At 40.2% G+C, this 13009-nt stretch overlaps 1 protein-coding gene across 1 annotated transcript in view; it reads left to right on the top strand.

Annotated features, from left to right (window-relative positions):
• The window catches only part of KCNK5 (potassium two pore domain channel subfamily K member 5), a 35913-nt gene extending 23662 nt beyond the window's left edge, over positions 1-12251 (top strand). The window contains exons 2-5 of the mRNA XM_083349345.1: positions 2711-2822; positions 7667-7833; positions 9965-10133; positions 11096-12251. Of these exons, the coding sequence (XP_083205471.1) occupies positions 2711-2822; positions 7667-7833; positions 9965-10133; positions 11096-11916 (1269 nt within the window). The 3' untranslated portion in view covers positions 11917-12251. The remainder of the gene's footprint in view (positions 1-2710; positions 2823-7666; positions 7834-9964; positions 10134-11095) is intronic.
• Positions 12252-13009: the final 758 nt, after the last annotated feature.

Below are 13009 nucleotides of genomic sequence, written 5' to 3'. Positions count from 1 at the left end.
GGCAGGCAGGCAGGCAGGCAGGCAGGCAGGCAGGCAGGCAGGCAGGCAGGCAGGCCGGCCGACCTGTTTTGTGGGGCAATCATGGGGAAACTACGATTGCCCCACAATCAAGTTCACAAGCTTTTATTTTCTTCATCTTTTGATTAAATTTATATTTTTGTGTCATTATAACTATAGATTCAGAAAAATAGCTCTAGCCATTCACACATGCAAGTAGTATGCTGAATTAATATAATTGGGTGGATACTGTTTTTTTTTAAATTGAAAAGTTTTAAAATACATTTTTGAAACATATACCCCATCTACCCCACCCCCCTCCCCATCCCTCCCATCCCAACACCCTCCCCCACCAACTTCCCAGAGCCGAATACAGGGTATTACATCGTACAATCTTACTCTAAAATATTCTAATTACTATAATTACTCTTTAAACCCTATCGCACTTTAACTCTCCTTAGCCATAGAAAAGAAAAATAATATAGCCTCTAATTACAATAACTAATAACTATTCAAATGCTAAATGATACTTTGTAGTCCCATATTTGTTCTGAATAAAATCAATCCATCTTCTCCATTCCACTATATATCTCTGTTGCGAGTGATCTTTCACATATGCCGAGATTTTAGCCATTTCTGCCAAGTTCGAAACTTCAATTGTAGGCAGGTCCTCCCTCTTCCAGTATTGCGCTACCAAAAGTCTTGCAGCTGTTATTAAATTCAGCATCAATTTAGTTTCTATAGCAGTACAATCAGTGATAATACCCAACAAAAACATTTGTGGTAATTGGGTGGATACCGTTGTGCAAAGCAAGGTCACTTATGCAAAGCAATTGTTCATGCCAAACTGAATCATTGTTTCAGCTATAGTTGTTTTAAAAGGTGCACGATGACAGGCACCAAAGCCATGACACCATTGATTTGCTTATTTAGATATCCTTTCTGAATCAGGAATTGAGTGTGGGGTGACAGTGGGGGAAGCTGAGACCATTTCAACTGATACTAGACCACACCTCTTGCCCATTGGCCATTCCATCTGCAGTGGAGGACATAGGACTGAACAATGTGACCTGGACTTCACCTGCTATAACTACAATCTCTATGCATTTTGTTTTGATATTAACTTTATTCTTATCTTCTGCTTACTCTTCTCTGTCTTTTTATAAAGCCAACCTTTGTGCTCAATGTTCTATCTGACCCTGAACTATGAGACTGACTATAATTATCAGATGTTTCTGCACGAATGCCTTGGCATTACAATCAATGTTACCTATTCATGGTTTAACAGAGAGTGATGGTATTATTTAACATATACAGGAAGTATAAGAGATAAGGTATGTTGTTATAGGCATTGCCTGAGTTTCTATACATGCTGTATTATGGGGCAGATGATGTGGCCTATTTTGCAAGCCACATCCAAATTTTTCAGATCAACCTTTTAGGTTTCAGTTTCTATGAAATATCTACTTAAAGCAAAGACAGTTTGTTTATTGAAGAGATTATACAAGTCTGTTTCATTCCTTTTCACTGGACGAATGAATCCTTTTCGCTGGATTCATTGTTTGTGTATTTTGTGGCATTGGTGTCTCACCATTTCCTGAAGCCTAAGGAGGTGTACGTGAAGGTCTAACCTTATTTTTATCACCAGAAGAAAAGTCTTGTGCTGAGGTACATGTCTGGCCAAAGTCATGCAGTAAACTAGGTGGCTGAATAAGGCTTAAAAATGGTCTTTGCAGGCCCAGTCAAATGCTTCAATTGCTAGACTATTTTACATTGGTTTTCTCTCTGCTGGAATGTGTGCACACAGCTTCTCTCAAAGAGTTAGCACAATGATGTAAACTAAAACCAGGAGGATTGGGTTCAAACTCACCTTCAGCCGTTAGATGATGCCAGGTCAGTGACGTATCTTATCCCGCAGAGTTATTTTAGTGTGAATAAAATATAATTGATCCCCATGTGCCTGGAGCTCCTGGAGAAATGGGGGCTATATAAATAAATAGGCCAATAAGAAAAGGTGTAAGTTGCCTCAAAGTACTGACTGTGCAGAACAGTAGTTGATTTTCTTAAATAATGTTACTGGATAAATGCTTGGAAAAATTGCTTTAACAATCACAGAATCTAATTTGCTTTTAATACTGAAAATCAAATTTCAGTAATCAGTAACAAATATAGAAAGATTGATCTTTGAGATTTGACCTGATAGTATAAAACTGATTTTAACAAACGAAGCAAAGAAAAATAACTGGAGAAGTCCAGTTTCATGTAAGCTTATCCAAACAGAGTGAACATACAGGCGTTCCACTGTGGTTCTATTGTTTTGATTTTTTTTTTAGCATTACTCTGCCCTGCAAGAGATGATGACACGGGTTGTTTTTAAACAACTATAACAGGATCAACCCACCCACCCTTTCAAATTTAGGTTATTAGTTTCTGCATATAAGAATTTTATTATATTTTTCCAAATGACCTCAGAATTAAATCATTTACCATGTACTGTTGCTTTTCTAGTTTCTAAAATCCACAATTATTGAACATTGTATATTTGTGCTGGTAGTAAGTACATTTTCTTTGTAATTTAAAACTATCTACTATGGCCATGTTTATCATTATGCAACAAACATAGGAAGAATTGGAAAAACACATTTTCTTTCTCTTTCTCTTTTTTAATATATTTTGCTGTGTTTTGAATGATTTGTATCATTTTTTTTAATAGGTGGTCTCAGAAGCTGCTGGGCAAGGAGTTTCAATTGATGCTAATGATACATTTAATTACTGGAACTGGCCTAATGCTGTCATCTTTGCTGCTACAGTGATTACAACCATTGGCAAGTATCAGTTTGTCCATATGGGGGTCCACTCATAATATGGGGAAATACTATTTAATCAAATGAAAAATTAAAACATTGGAGGAAGCTGGAGGGGATTGATTATAAGCTGTCTTAGTTTGGCAGTCTTCTATATTTTAATGTCTCTTTGCCTTTTTAAGACTGGCAGTTTAGAGACTCAGATATTGGCATCATGAATAGCTGTACCTGCCCTAGTAGGAATAGATTCCCTATTTACTGACTTTGAATCAATCTGTTATGTAAAATATAGGGGAAGAAAGCACAGAGGAATTAGAGATTTCTATGACAATATTTTCTTCCATAGAAATGCCTAATAATTGGATTTGTAAACCCATAAGCTTCTCCTGAATACAAAGCAGATTATTTTTCAAAAGCTATGTATTTCAAGATGGTGGTTTTACAATACCACAGTGAGAAATGTTTTCCCCGCAGTTCTCAAGGTATTCCTGACTTTGATGGAAAAATTACAGAATAAATATGATAACAGAACTGTTGGATGACTTTTTTTTCTGGTTTGCTTTTGTGCTATCCCTGTAAGATACAGAAAAAACATGAGTTACAATGTTTGTTTGTTCCGATGCAGAACACACATAGTGCTGGAAAACAAACTGACCAGGGAAAGTGGGAAAGGGAATTAGAAACCTTGCTGCTAAATCAAATAAAGCACCATGTTTTATTTGTTACTATTATTAAAATCTATTTGAAATATATATGATGGTTCTTCTCTTCCAATTTTTCCCATAAGCAACTCAAGTAAACCAATACAACATTTTTATATTATGGCTTTCACAATGTTTACTAGAACGGGGGTCCACAACCTGTGCACGGTGGCCCATTACTGGGCCATGAGGGGATTGCAACTGGGCCACGGAAAGGACCGGCGAGTGCACACACACGCTGCATTTGTGTGAGTAGCAGGCACACGTGCACACTGCTCATGCAAATGGGGCAGCATGCACGCATGTGCTTGCCGGCCACTTGCACGGAACCACCCCCTCTCCCCCTCACCGTTCTGCAAAGCTGGAAATGTTGGGGAACTCTGTACTTAGAAGATGAATTTAGATCAGCACTCCGGTCATTAACGAAAAAGACTATAGGAACTAATGGACTATCCATTGAAATATGGCAAGCAACTTGAAGAAGAATTAGTCAAGATCTGTTTGTTTCTTCAGGTCAGAAGCATCACAATTAAAATAAGGCATACCATATGACATAAAATATAAGATTAAAATGTATACAAATTAATCAGTCAAGGTTATAACCAAGCTATAACCAACCAATCAGGAGGATGATATAGTGGCCAACAGAACTAGAAGAAATATTGTACAATATTCTTAATTTCACATTTTGTAGCAAAGCAATGCTTAGGGCCACCCAATGTAGATTAGAACCCTACATGGAAAAATAGATGTCAAATGTTCAACAAGCTTTAGAAAAGAAATATGAGACTTCATTGTTGCTGCACGCTGGATAATTGCAAAAGCCAAAGAATACCAAAAAATGTCATTATGTGTTGAATAATTATAAAAAATCCTTTGAACTGTCAATCATGTTAAGTTGTAGAATGTGCTTTTAAAAACGGGAATCTCAAACATCTCATTGTGAGAAACCTTTAAACCGGTCAGGAAGTAATAGACTGACTCCAGATTGGCAAAGGAATGAGGCAAGACTACATAATCTCTATAATCTATTTATTTAACCTATATGCTGAATATAATATTGAAGCTGGTTTGGAAGATGAGCACGGCTTTAAAATTGGAGGAAGAAGTATCAGTATCAGTAACTACTATCAATGACACTACTTTGATAACTGAAAAAGCAAAAGATCCGCAAGCTCTAATAATAAAAGTCAAGGAGCTCAGTGAAAAAAATGGAACTAAATTAAACATAAAGACCAAACTAATGAGAACAGGCCTTAGAATAGACAACTACCCTTAGAATTAACAATGAGGGCACTGTGTTAAAGTGGTGGGATGGTTTGTGCCTTTTAGGATCAACCATCAGTAGTAAAGGAACAAGCAGTCAAGAAATATGTCACAGAATAAGAGCATCCATGAAAGTCTTGGAAAAGATGTTCAGACACCCTGATGTTTCTGTAACTATAAAGTTCAGATTTGCAAAGGCGATGATATTATTTGTGATACTGCATGAAACTGAAAGTTGGACTTTGAAGGAGCAGGATAGGAAAGGTGTTGGAGAAGACTCCTGAAAATATCATGGACAGGCAAGAAAAGAAATCAATCCAGAGTTGTCACTTGAGGCACAAATGACTAGGATATATTATGAAAAAATAGGATATATTATGAAAAATATATTCTTAGGATATATTATCTCCAAAGACTCCTTGGAGAAGGTTGTGATTCCAGGAAAGATGGAAGGAAAGAGGAAAAGAAGATGATCAGCAGCAAGGTGGATAGACTCAGTTGTAGTGGCAAATGGTCACCATTGGAAGGGTTGGGGGAGATCCAGGGGTTCTCTGGAGGGTGGGGCAGTTGGCCAGAGGCTCGTCCTGCAGAGTGAGGCGAGGCAGGGGGCAGGGTGGGGGTGCCATTGCTGTGGGGCAAGGCAAGGTGAGGCAGGGGCCACCTTGACACCATCGGCCCACACACACAAAGGCCAGCGAACGCATGGGGGCTGACGGTGTCTGTGAGCAGCCACAGCCTGCCGGCCCTTCAACTGGTGCACTCTGGGGCTCCGCAGCCCGCTGCCAATATTGAGCTAGCCCTCTAGCAACAGGCGGAGTAGGGGAGGGGGGAGGTGTGTGATGAAGAAAGGTCAGAAAAGAAATGGTTTGGGAAGCGAGGGCATCTGGGCAGTGGTGGGTGGGGCAATCTCTCCAGCTCCGCATCGGCAGAGGCGCTCCACCTGCCGCTTCGGTGGCTGTGTGGCAGAGCTGTGAAGAGGGCTCGGAAGCAGAGTGAAAGGGGAGAGGGTGGGTAGGTAGGTGAGGGGGGATCTGCCAAAGCTGTCCTGAGGAGAAGACAAAAAGCAGTCCCACCTTGCCCACCTCCAGCAATTCAGAGTAGCCACCTCTGAGCTGGACAGCCGGCTAACAGCTGAGGTGGCGATGCAGTGGGTCATGCCCAGGAAAAGGAGAGCATGTGAGGCCAGGAGGGATGGGATGGGGAGGAGAGAAACCAACCATGCTAGGATGCATCCGGCTACATGGAACCTCAGCGAGTCAGCGGGCAGTTGGTTGAAAAGAGGGATGGTTGCTGTTCTGCCTGCTTTATTAAGTGGCAGGCTAGGCAGGAGGAGATGGTGATGGTGATCCCTGCATCTCCAGGCCCAGCCAGCAGCAGCTCTGGAAGCAAAGCTGTGCCGCCCATCCTTGTGCTGGTGGGGGCGGGCTCAGGCATGCGCACACCCCTCACAACTGCTGCTCCACATTGTCCCGTGCACGCCCCCAGCCCCTCGCCTCCATCTCCATCTGCCGGTGTGGAGCCAGAGAAACAGGCTGGGTGGGATGGAGGAGCTGCCAGTGCCATGAGGCGATAGGGGATCAAACCCATGCACCCATTTCCTGGTGTCCTGCTGCAGCATCTCACGCCGCCCCACTGGTGCTGCGGCCGATTTCTGCAATGCATCATGGCTGTGGAAGGATACCAGGTAGTAGGGCACATGGGTCCGATCCCTCTTCCCCCACTGGCTTCGCCTTGTGGCAGCAGCACGGGCAGCTCTCCCCCCACCTGGCCCATTTCCCCGGCTTCATTACCAGTAGCAGCTCCCTCAGTGAGTGCCCCACCGGTACGACTAGTTCCTCTGTTGATGCCATAGCTCAGGCGAGGGGGTAGCGGGTAGTCTGAAGAAACAGCTCACCCTCTTCCACTACCATGGGCTCCAGCTCTGTTGCCTTCACTGAAATACGGAGGCCCTGTACAGCCACCATCACCCCCACAGGCCTTTCTACCACTGAAGGAGGGCAAGACCGGAAACAGGAAAAGTGAAGGCGGAAGCTACTCTGGTGAACTCTATGCTGGGGCGACGGTGCGCGTGCCCAGAGAGGGGGCTCTGTGTGCCGCCTCTGGCACATGTGACATAGGTTCGCCACCACTGTGATAGACCATTTTAGGGACATGGGAAAAAAAATCTCTGACTATGAGATTGCTAAGAGTCCACACTGATTTAATTACTCATAACCAACTTCTTAATAATAAATACTCACTGGGTCTTGTTTTCATTCTTGCCTCTGCCCTGTTTCTCTCTTTTGCTGAGAAATTGTTGAGAGCTGAAACAATGTAATAAAACACGTGTCCTTTATAATAGGTGATTTCCCTCCAGTTGCACTGTGGAACAATTAGAGGTTTTCACTGAGAAGCTGGTAGTGAGAATTGGACTAGTAATGGAAATCAAATGAGGAAAGTCTATGAAATCCACAGAAGGTAGGGAGAAAAGCAGGAACGCTTCAGTCAGCATCTTTGCAGCTGCAAATTTATTGACTGCTGTCTAAATCACTTTTCATTTCAAAAAAATATCTTCAGAGCCAGAAGCATTTTTTTTTAAAAAAAAAAAGTTCAAGTAATTTATACAATGCAAATAATAGAATTCTTTGTTCAGGTCAGTTCTCTTTTATTCCTCCTTGTAAATATTCACAAGTGTGTGATGGTTTAGACATTGGCAGTGCTGTTAGTCACACATTCTAAATGATCATGTTTTACATGATAGAAGCAAATCCAACGTGAGAACATCATGCATAAAACTGTCATCTGTGAATAAGCTCTATAATTTTTTTTCAGCACCTAATCCTAAAAGACAAATTACACCTTTTATCACATGTGACTGTCCTGGCATGGTTAACTTTTTATCACAATATTATTTTTCAGGTTATGGAAATGTTGCTCCAAAAACTTCAGCTGGGCGACTTTTCTGTATCTTTTATGGACTTTTTGGTGTTCCACTCTGCTTAACATGGATCAGTGCTTTGGGGAAATTTTTTGGTGGTCGTGCCAAGAGGCTGGGCCAGTTCCTGACAAAGAGAGGAGTAAGCCTGGTATGGAATTCTGTTTAATTTGCTTCCAGCACATGAAAATTATTGAAATTATATGGAGTCCAATTTAAGGAACGATTCAGGGGTGTCAAACTCAATTTCATTGAGGGCCGCATCAGCATTGCGGTTGCCCTCAGGGGGCCGGGTGGGTATGGCCAGAGTGGGCGCGGCCTACTGGGTGGGCGTGGCTAGAGTGCGTATGGCCTACTGGGTGGGAGTGGCCAGCTCTACATCGTTCGCATCAAGGGTGCCTATGGGGGCCTGGGCAGGAGTGGGACAGATCTGAGGGCCTCTGGCAGAAGGAGGGTCTCTGGTCCAGGGCCAAGGCAGTGGGGGCCGTTCTCTCACTGTTTCCAGGATGGCTTCGCGGGCCACATGAAACCACTTCGCGGGCCAGATCCGGCCCCCGGGCCTTGTGTTTGACATGTCTGCATCTTTAAACCCTAACTAATAGTTAATGTGATTTTTTAAAAATCCATTCTCCAGTTCCACACCTTTGCCCCTAGACAACAATGCTAAAAAAAACCCAAAACATAATTTCTATTAAAGGCATAAATCTTCATAATTTTTGGATTTTTGGCCCAGAACTGCCACTAGGTTTTCTGTATTAACTGTTTTATAGCAAGGAATTTGATGAGTGGAACACTATCATCTCTAATGTAAGAATGCAGAATACTACCTAAAACAAATCTGCTTAAATTGTATGTGTCATTTTCTTGTTCCTGTATGTGGTTTCATAGGATTTTCACTTTTTCTCTTTTCTTTTAAATTCCCTAGATTTGAGAATTCTGCTTTCTCAACTAGACAGAGTACTTATGTTCTGCCCATCTTATGCAACTTCTGCATTTTGCTATGTCAGTTATTTGTTTCCTGTTCCTTGGTGCTGTTTATAGCTTCCTTGACTAATAAGAAAGCTGACTGTAAACCAGAATAAGCTAACCATTTAGATTTTAATGCAACATTCACCCAGTCAGTATCATAATGCCCTGATGTAAATCAGTGTTGCAGCTGCATCTGGTATATTATGCCTGGCTCTGGTTACCAGACTTCAAAAAGGATATAGTATAGTCAGAGAAAGTTAAAATCAACTGAAATGATCAAGGAGCCATAGCTGCTTCTCTATGAGCCTTTTTCATTTAGAAAGGAAATGAATGAGAGGTGACATAACTGAGGTGCACAAAATTTTGAATGGTGTTAATAAAGATTTAACAAGAAACTATGTTCCCTTTGGCAAAATATAGAAACTAGAGTTGTTATATTTTCACAAAGAGAACATAGTTTCTTCTTGTCTCCTTTATTCACACCATTCAAAATTTTGTGCACCTCAGTTGTCTTACCTCTCATTCATTTCCTCATTCACCCAGTGAAATTGAATCAGGATACAAAAAAAGAGTTTGTTTTTTAAACACAACACTTCATTGATCTTTGGAATTTGGAATGACATGATGACTACCAGCTTGGCTACTTTAAAAAAAATGCTGGACCAATTCATAAAAATCACGAGGATCAGAGGCTTTGCATCTGAAGGCCATCTCCTGGAAACCAGCAGTCTCTTTGTGCAATTGAGTGGCCATTGTGAGAATGCACTGCTGAACTAGATTGACAGAGGTCCATTCCAGCAGGGCAGTGCTTATGTTCTAGGCCTGAATATTGTTTTAACAGATCATATTTTATATGGTTATAGTCTTGGAAAATGCATCTGGTATGTCATTTTTTTTCAGTTGTGAAATGTGTTAAAGAGCCATTAAAGGGAAATTAGAAATTATAAAAGTGTTATTAAAAGGACATTTTTCAAGGAATTTCTACAATTTATTATTATAGTTGGTGGAGTAGGGATGGAATCAAAGAGAACACTTCACCAAGCAAAAATAACATGCTATTAATCTACCATATAGGACTTTGTGCGCACACATGAAACAGGAAGTAAAGTAGAAATTTTCAACCTTGTTTCTGCCTGCACAAAATAGCCAAAAATAATAGCAACTTCCTTATAGCTTACAGTTACTTATTCTGTTGTTACTGCAAGATAGTATATCAAAAAATATGACAAGATGGACTTTCTAAATATGAGCAAAAATCTACTAAATGTAGTTTGCACTGTATGATTGATCCTTCTTCCTTCCATTTATTACAGAGAAAGGCACAAATTACTTGCACAGCTATCTTCATCGTTTGGGGCATTCTAGTCCACTTAGTTCTTCCTCCCTTGGTTTTTACGGTGACTGAAGAATGGGATTACATTGAAGGCCTCTACTTCTCATTCATCACCATCACCACAATAGGATTTGGAGACTATGTTGCTGGTCAGTAATAAACCTGTCATTTGAATAGCTTCTAACGTGCATATTCTGTGAATATGCCTTTAAAGATTTTAAAACATGCAAATAGAAATGAGCAGTACTACAAGTAATTACAATCAAGATTAAGTAATACGTTGGCCTCTGTGCTATGCAGAGTCAAGACAAAAAAAGAGGGAAAGATAAGATGAAAAAAAAATTATCTCAGGGAACAACCATGGAACTGTGTGTATTTGCTGTTCTGCTTCCTCTAAGACAGATGATATCTACAATGCTTTCATTGTCTAAACTTATTTTATTTTTATTTTATTTTTATTTTAATTCCATTTATATCCCGCCCTTCTCCGAAGACTCAGGGCGGCTTACAAGCTTAGCAGTAGCCTTCATTCTATGTATATGCCTGCTTATTAGGGCTTTCACACACACCCCAAGCGGCATTATTACAAAGTCAGCTTAATTGCCCCCAACAATCTGGGTCCTCATTTTACCTACCTTGGAAGGATGGAAGGCTGAGTCAACCTTGAGCCTGGTGGGATGCAAACCTGCACTAATTGCAGGCAGCTGGTGTTACTTAAGGAGGCATTAGCCCACTGCTCCACCAAGGCTTATGGGTAGCTTGACAAATAAATAAGCCTAGATTGCAAAATGTTATTTATTATTTGTGTCTGTTTGATGTTGAAATAATCATTCAGTTAACAAACTTTGAATGTTTTTCTTTGTAATTTTCAGAGTAGACTGTTATCAGCTTAGTACCTGAGCCTCATTTGACTACTGAGGTCACAGAAAGGGGATAAGCTAGGCTTCTAGACATTTGCTGAAACTTCCTGTAAATGTGCCATAAGCATAACTTATCCATGAAAATGTTGAATTTTTAGTAATGGAAACAAATTTCTGGATCAATGGAACACCTACAGATGTGCAGTAGCTGAATTTATATTTCTTGCACTCTTTTTTTCTCCTCTTTTTAGGTGTGAATCCAAATATGAACTATCACTCCCTCTATAGATACTTTGTGGAGGTGTGGATCTACCTAGGCCTTGCTTGGCTTTCACTGTTTGTCAATTGGAAGGTCAGCATGTTTGTAGAAGTTCACAAAGCAATCAAGAAACGAAGGAAAAAAAGAAAAGAATCCTTTGAAAATCACTCTCCCACCAAAAAAGCTCTTCAGATGCCTAACACAAAAGATATTAACATATTCAGTTTCCTTTCCAAAAAGGAAGAAAGTTACAATGATCTCATTAAGCAGATTGGAAAGAAGGCTTTGAAAACAAGCAGTGACAAAATTCTCAACTCAGAGCAAACCAAGCCAACCTTACAACATACCAATAAAGATCTCAAAGTGATGTACACAAGGAACAATGTGTTTGACTATGACAAGGTTTCTCTTGGACTGCAGAACTACCATGTGATGAGGCATTTGACTGACAAACGTCTCGGGGATAACCCAGTGGAGGGCAATGTGTTTGTAAATCAGCTGGACCGGATCAGTGAAGAAGAAGGGGAAGCCTGGGATTCGCGGGATTATCGACCTTTGATTTTTGAAAATGCCAACATAACATTTGTAAATGAGGATGAGGATGAAGAGGATGACCTTTCAGATGATGAAGAAACTTCAAAGTCTTCAGTGGACGACAATCTTGCCCAGGAGCCTCAAACCCCTGAGAAACTGGTGAAATTTTCATCCTCTGATGAATCTACTTTTACCGGTAATGAGATGGAGATATCAGTGCCTTATGAACAGCTTATCAATGAGTATAACACAGCAAATACTGCCAATGCTGCAACGTGAAAAAGGTGGGAGGGAGTTTCTTGAAATCATATGATGCAAAAAAATTTAATAGACAATGATCTGAATCAACAACCATAAGTGAAGGAGAAGGAATATCCAATGAGATATTTTCCACTACTTCCTTCTATTAGCTGACTGAAAACGTGTGTTGCCTGGATCTTGTCTTTTGATGAATTTTACTCACTATGAAATAATTGTTCTAAAACCTTGAAGGTTCTCTAGGAATTTGGTAGTTCTTGAATTTAAGAGAGCAAAAGCCTAAACTTATTGGGCCTGTCCGTCCGTTCTTTCTTTCCTTTTCTTTCTTTCTTTCTTTCTTTCTTTCTTTCTTTCTTTCTTTCTTTCTTTCTTTCTTTCTTCTTTCTTTCTTTCTTTCTTTCTTTCTTTCTTTCGAGTAAAGTTCTTAAGATTGCAGTCAGACTGGTTTTGGGTTGATTGCAGGCCATGATTGCATTGGATTACTGCACTAACTCTTCAGCTCTGAAGAAACTGAATACAAATCATGCGACGGTTCAGAGGGGAAATTATTGATAGATTTATCATAATCACACCACAAAACTCTCATCATTCTCCTTTAAGGGATGCTTGAACTGGAAGAGCAAAGTATTCTGAAGGCCAGAGTTGAGATACATGGGTGGCTTGACTAGTGTCTGTCTAAGTTAATATAGCTCAGTTGAATTATGAGCAGAAGTTCATGAACAAAAATACTAACTTGAAACACAGGATCAATCTACTGGAAGTATGGATCTTGTATGGACAAGAAGCTGAATATTTCCAAATGTTCTCAGTGTTCATGAAAAGCACATATAACTGATTGAAATAACTGATTGAAATAAGAATGGTGCAAGAAGATACATAGAGGACATTTAAAAATGAAGAAAAGCACAGTGATAAACTTCTCTTTTGCATCAGAAGTGCCCTTTCACCATCCATACTCTATACTTGAATGAACTTCATTTATAGGTCTAAGTGAAGTTTAAAGGAACTCTGCTTTTGAATCAGTGTATCTTATTGAATTGGTTGAATAGCTGAAGTTCCATTTGAAGGATTTAATAACTACTCTCTTCTTTCTTCTGTCAATGGCTCCATTTCT

The sequence above is a fragment of the Vipera ursinii genome (assembly GCF_947247035.1).
Source record: "Vipera ursinii genome assembly, chromosome: 1".
In the NCBI taxonomy this organism is placed as follows: Eukaryota; Metazoa; Chordata; class Lepidosauria; order Squamata; family Viperidae; genus Vipera; species Vipera ursinii.
This window is presented reverse-complemented; position numbering and strand designations above follow the sequence as displayed.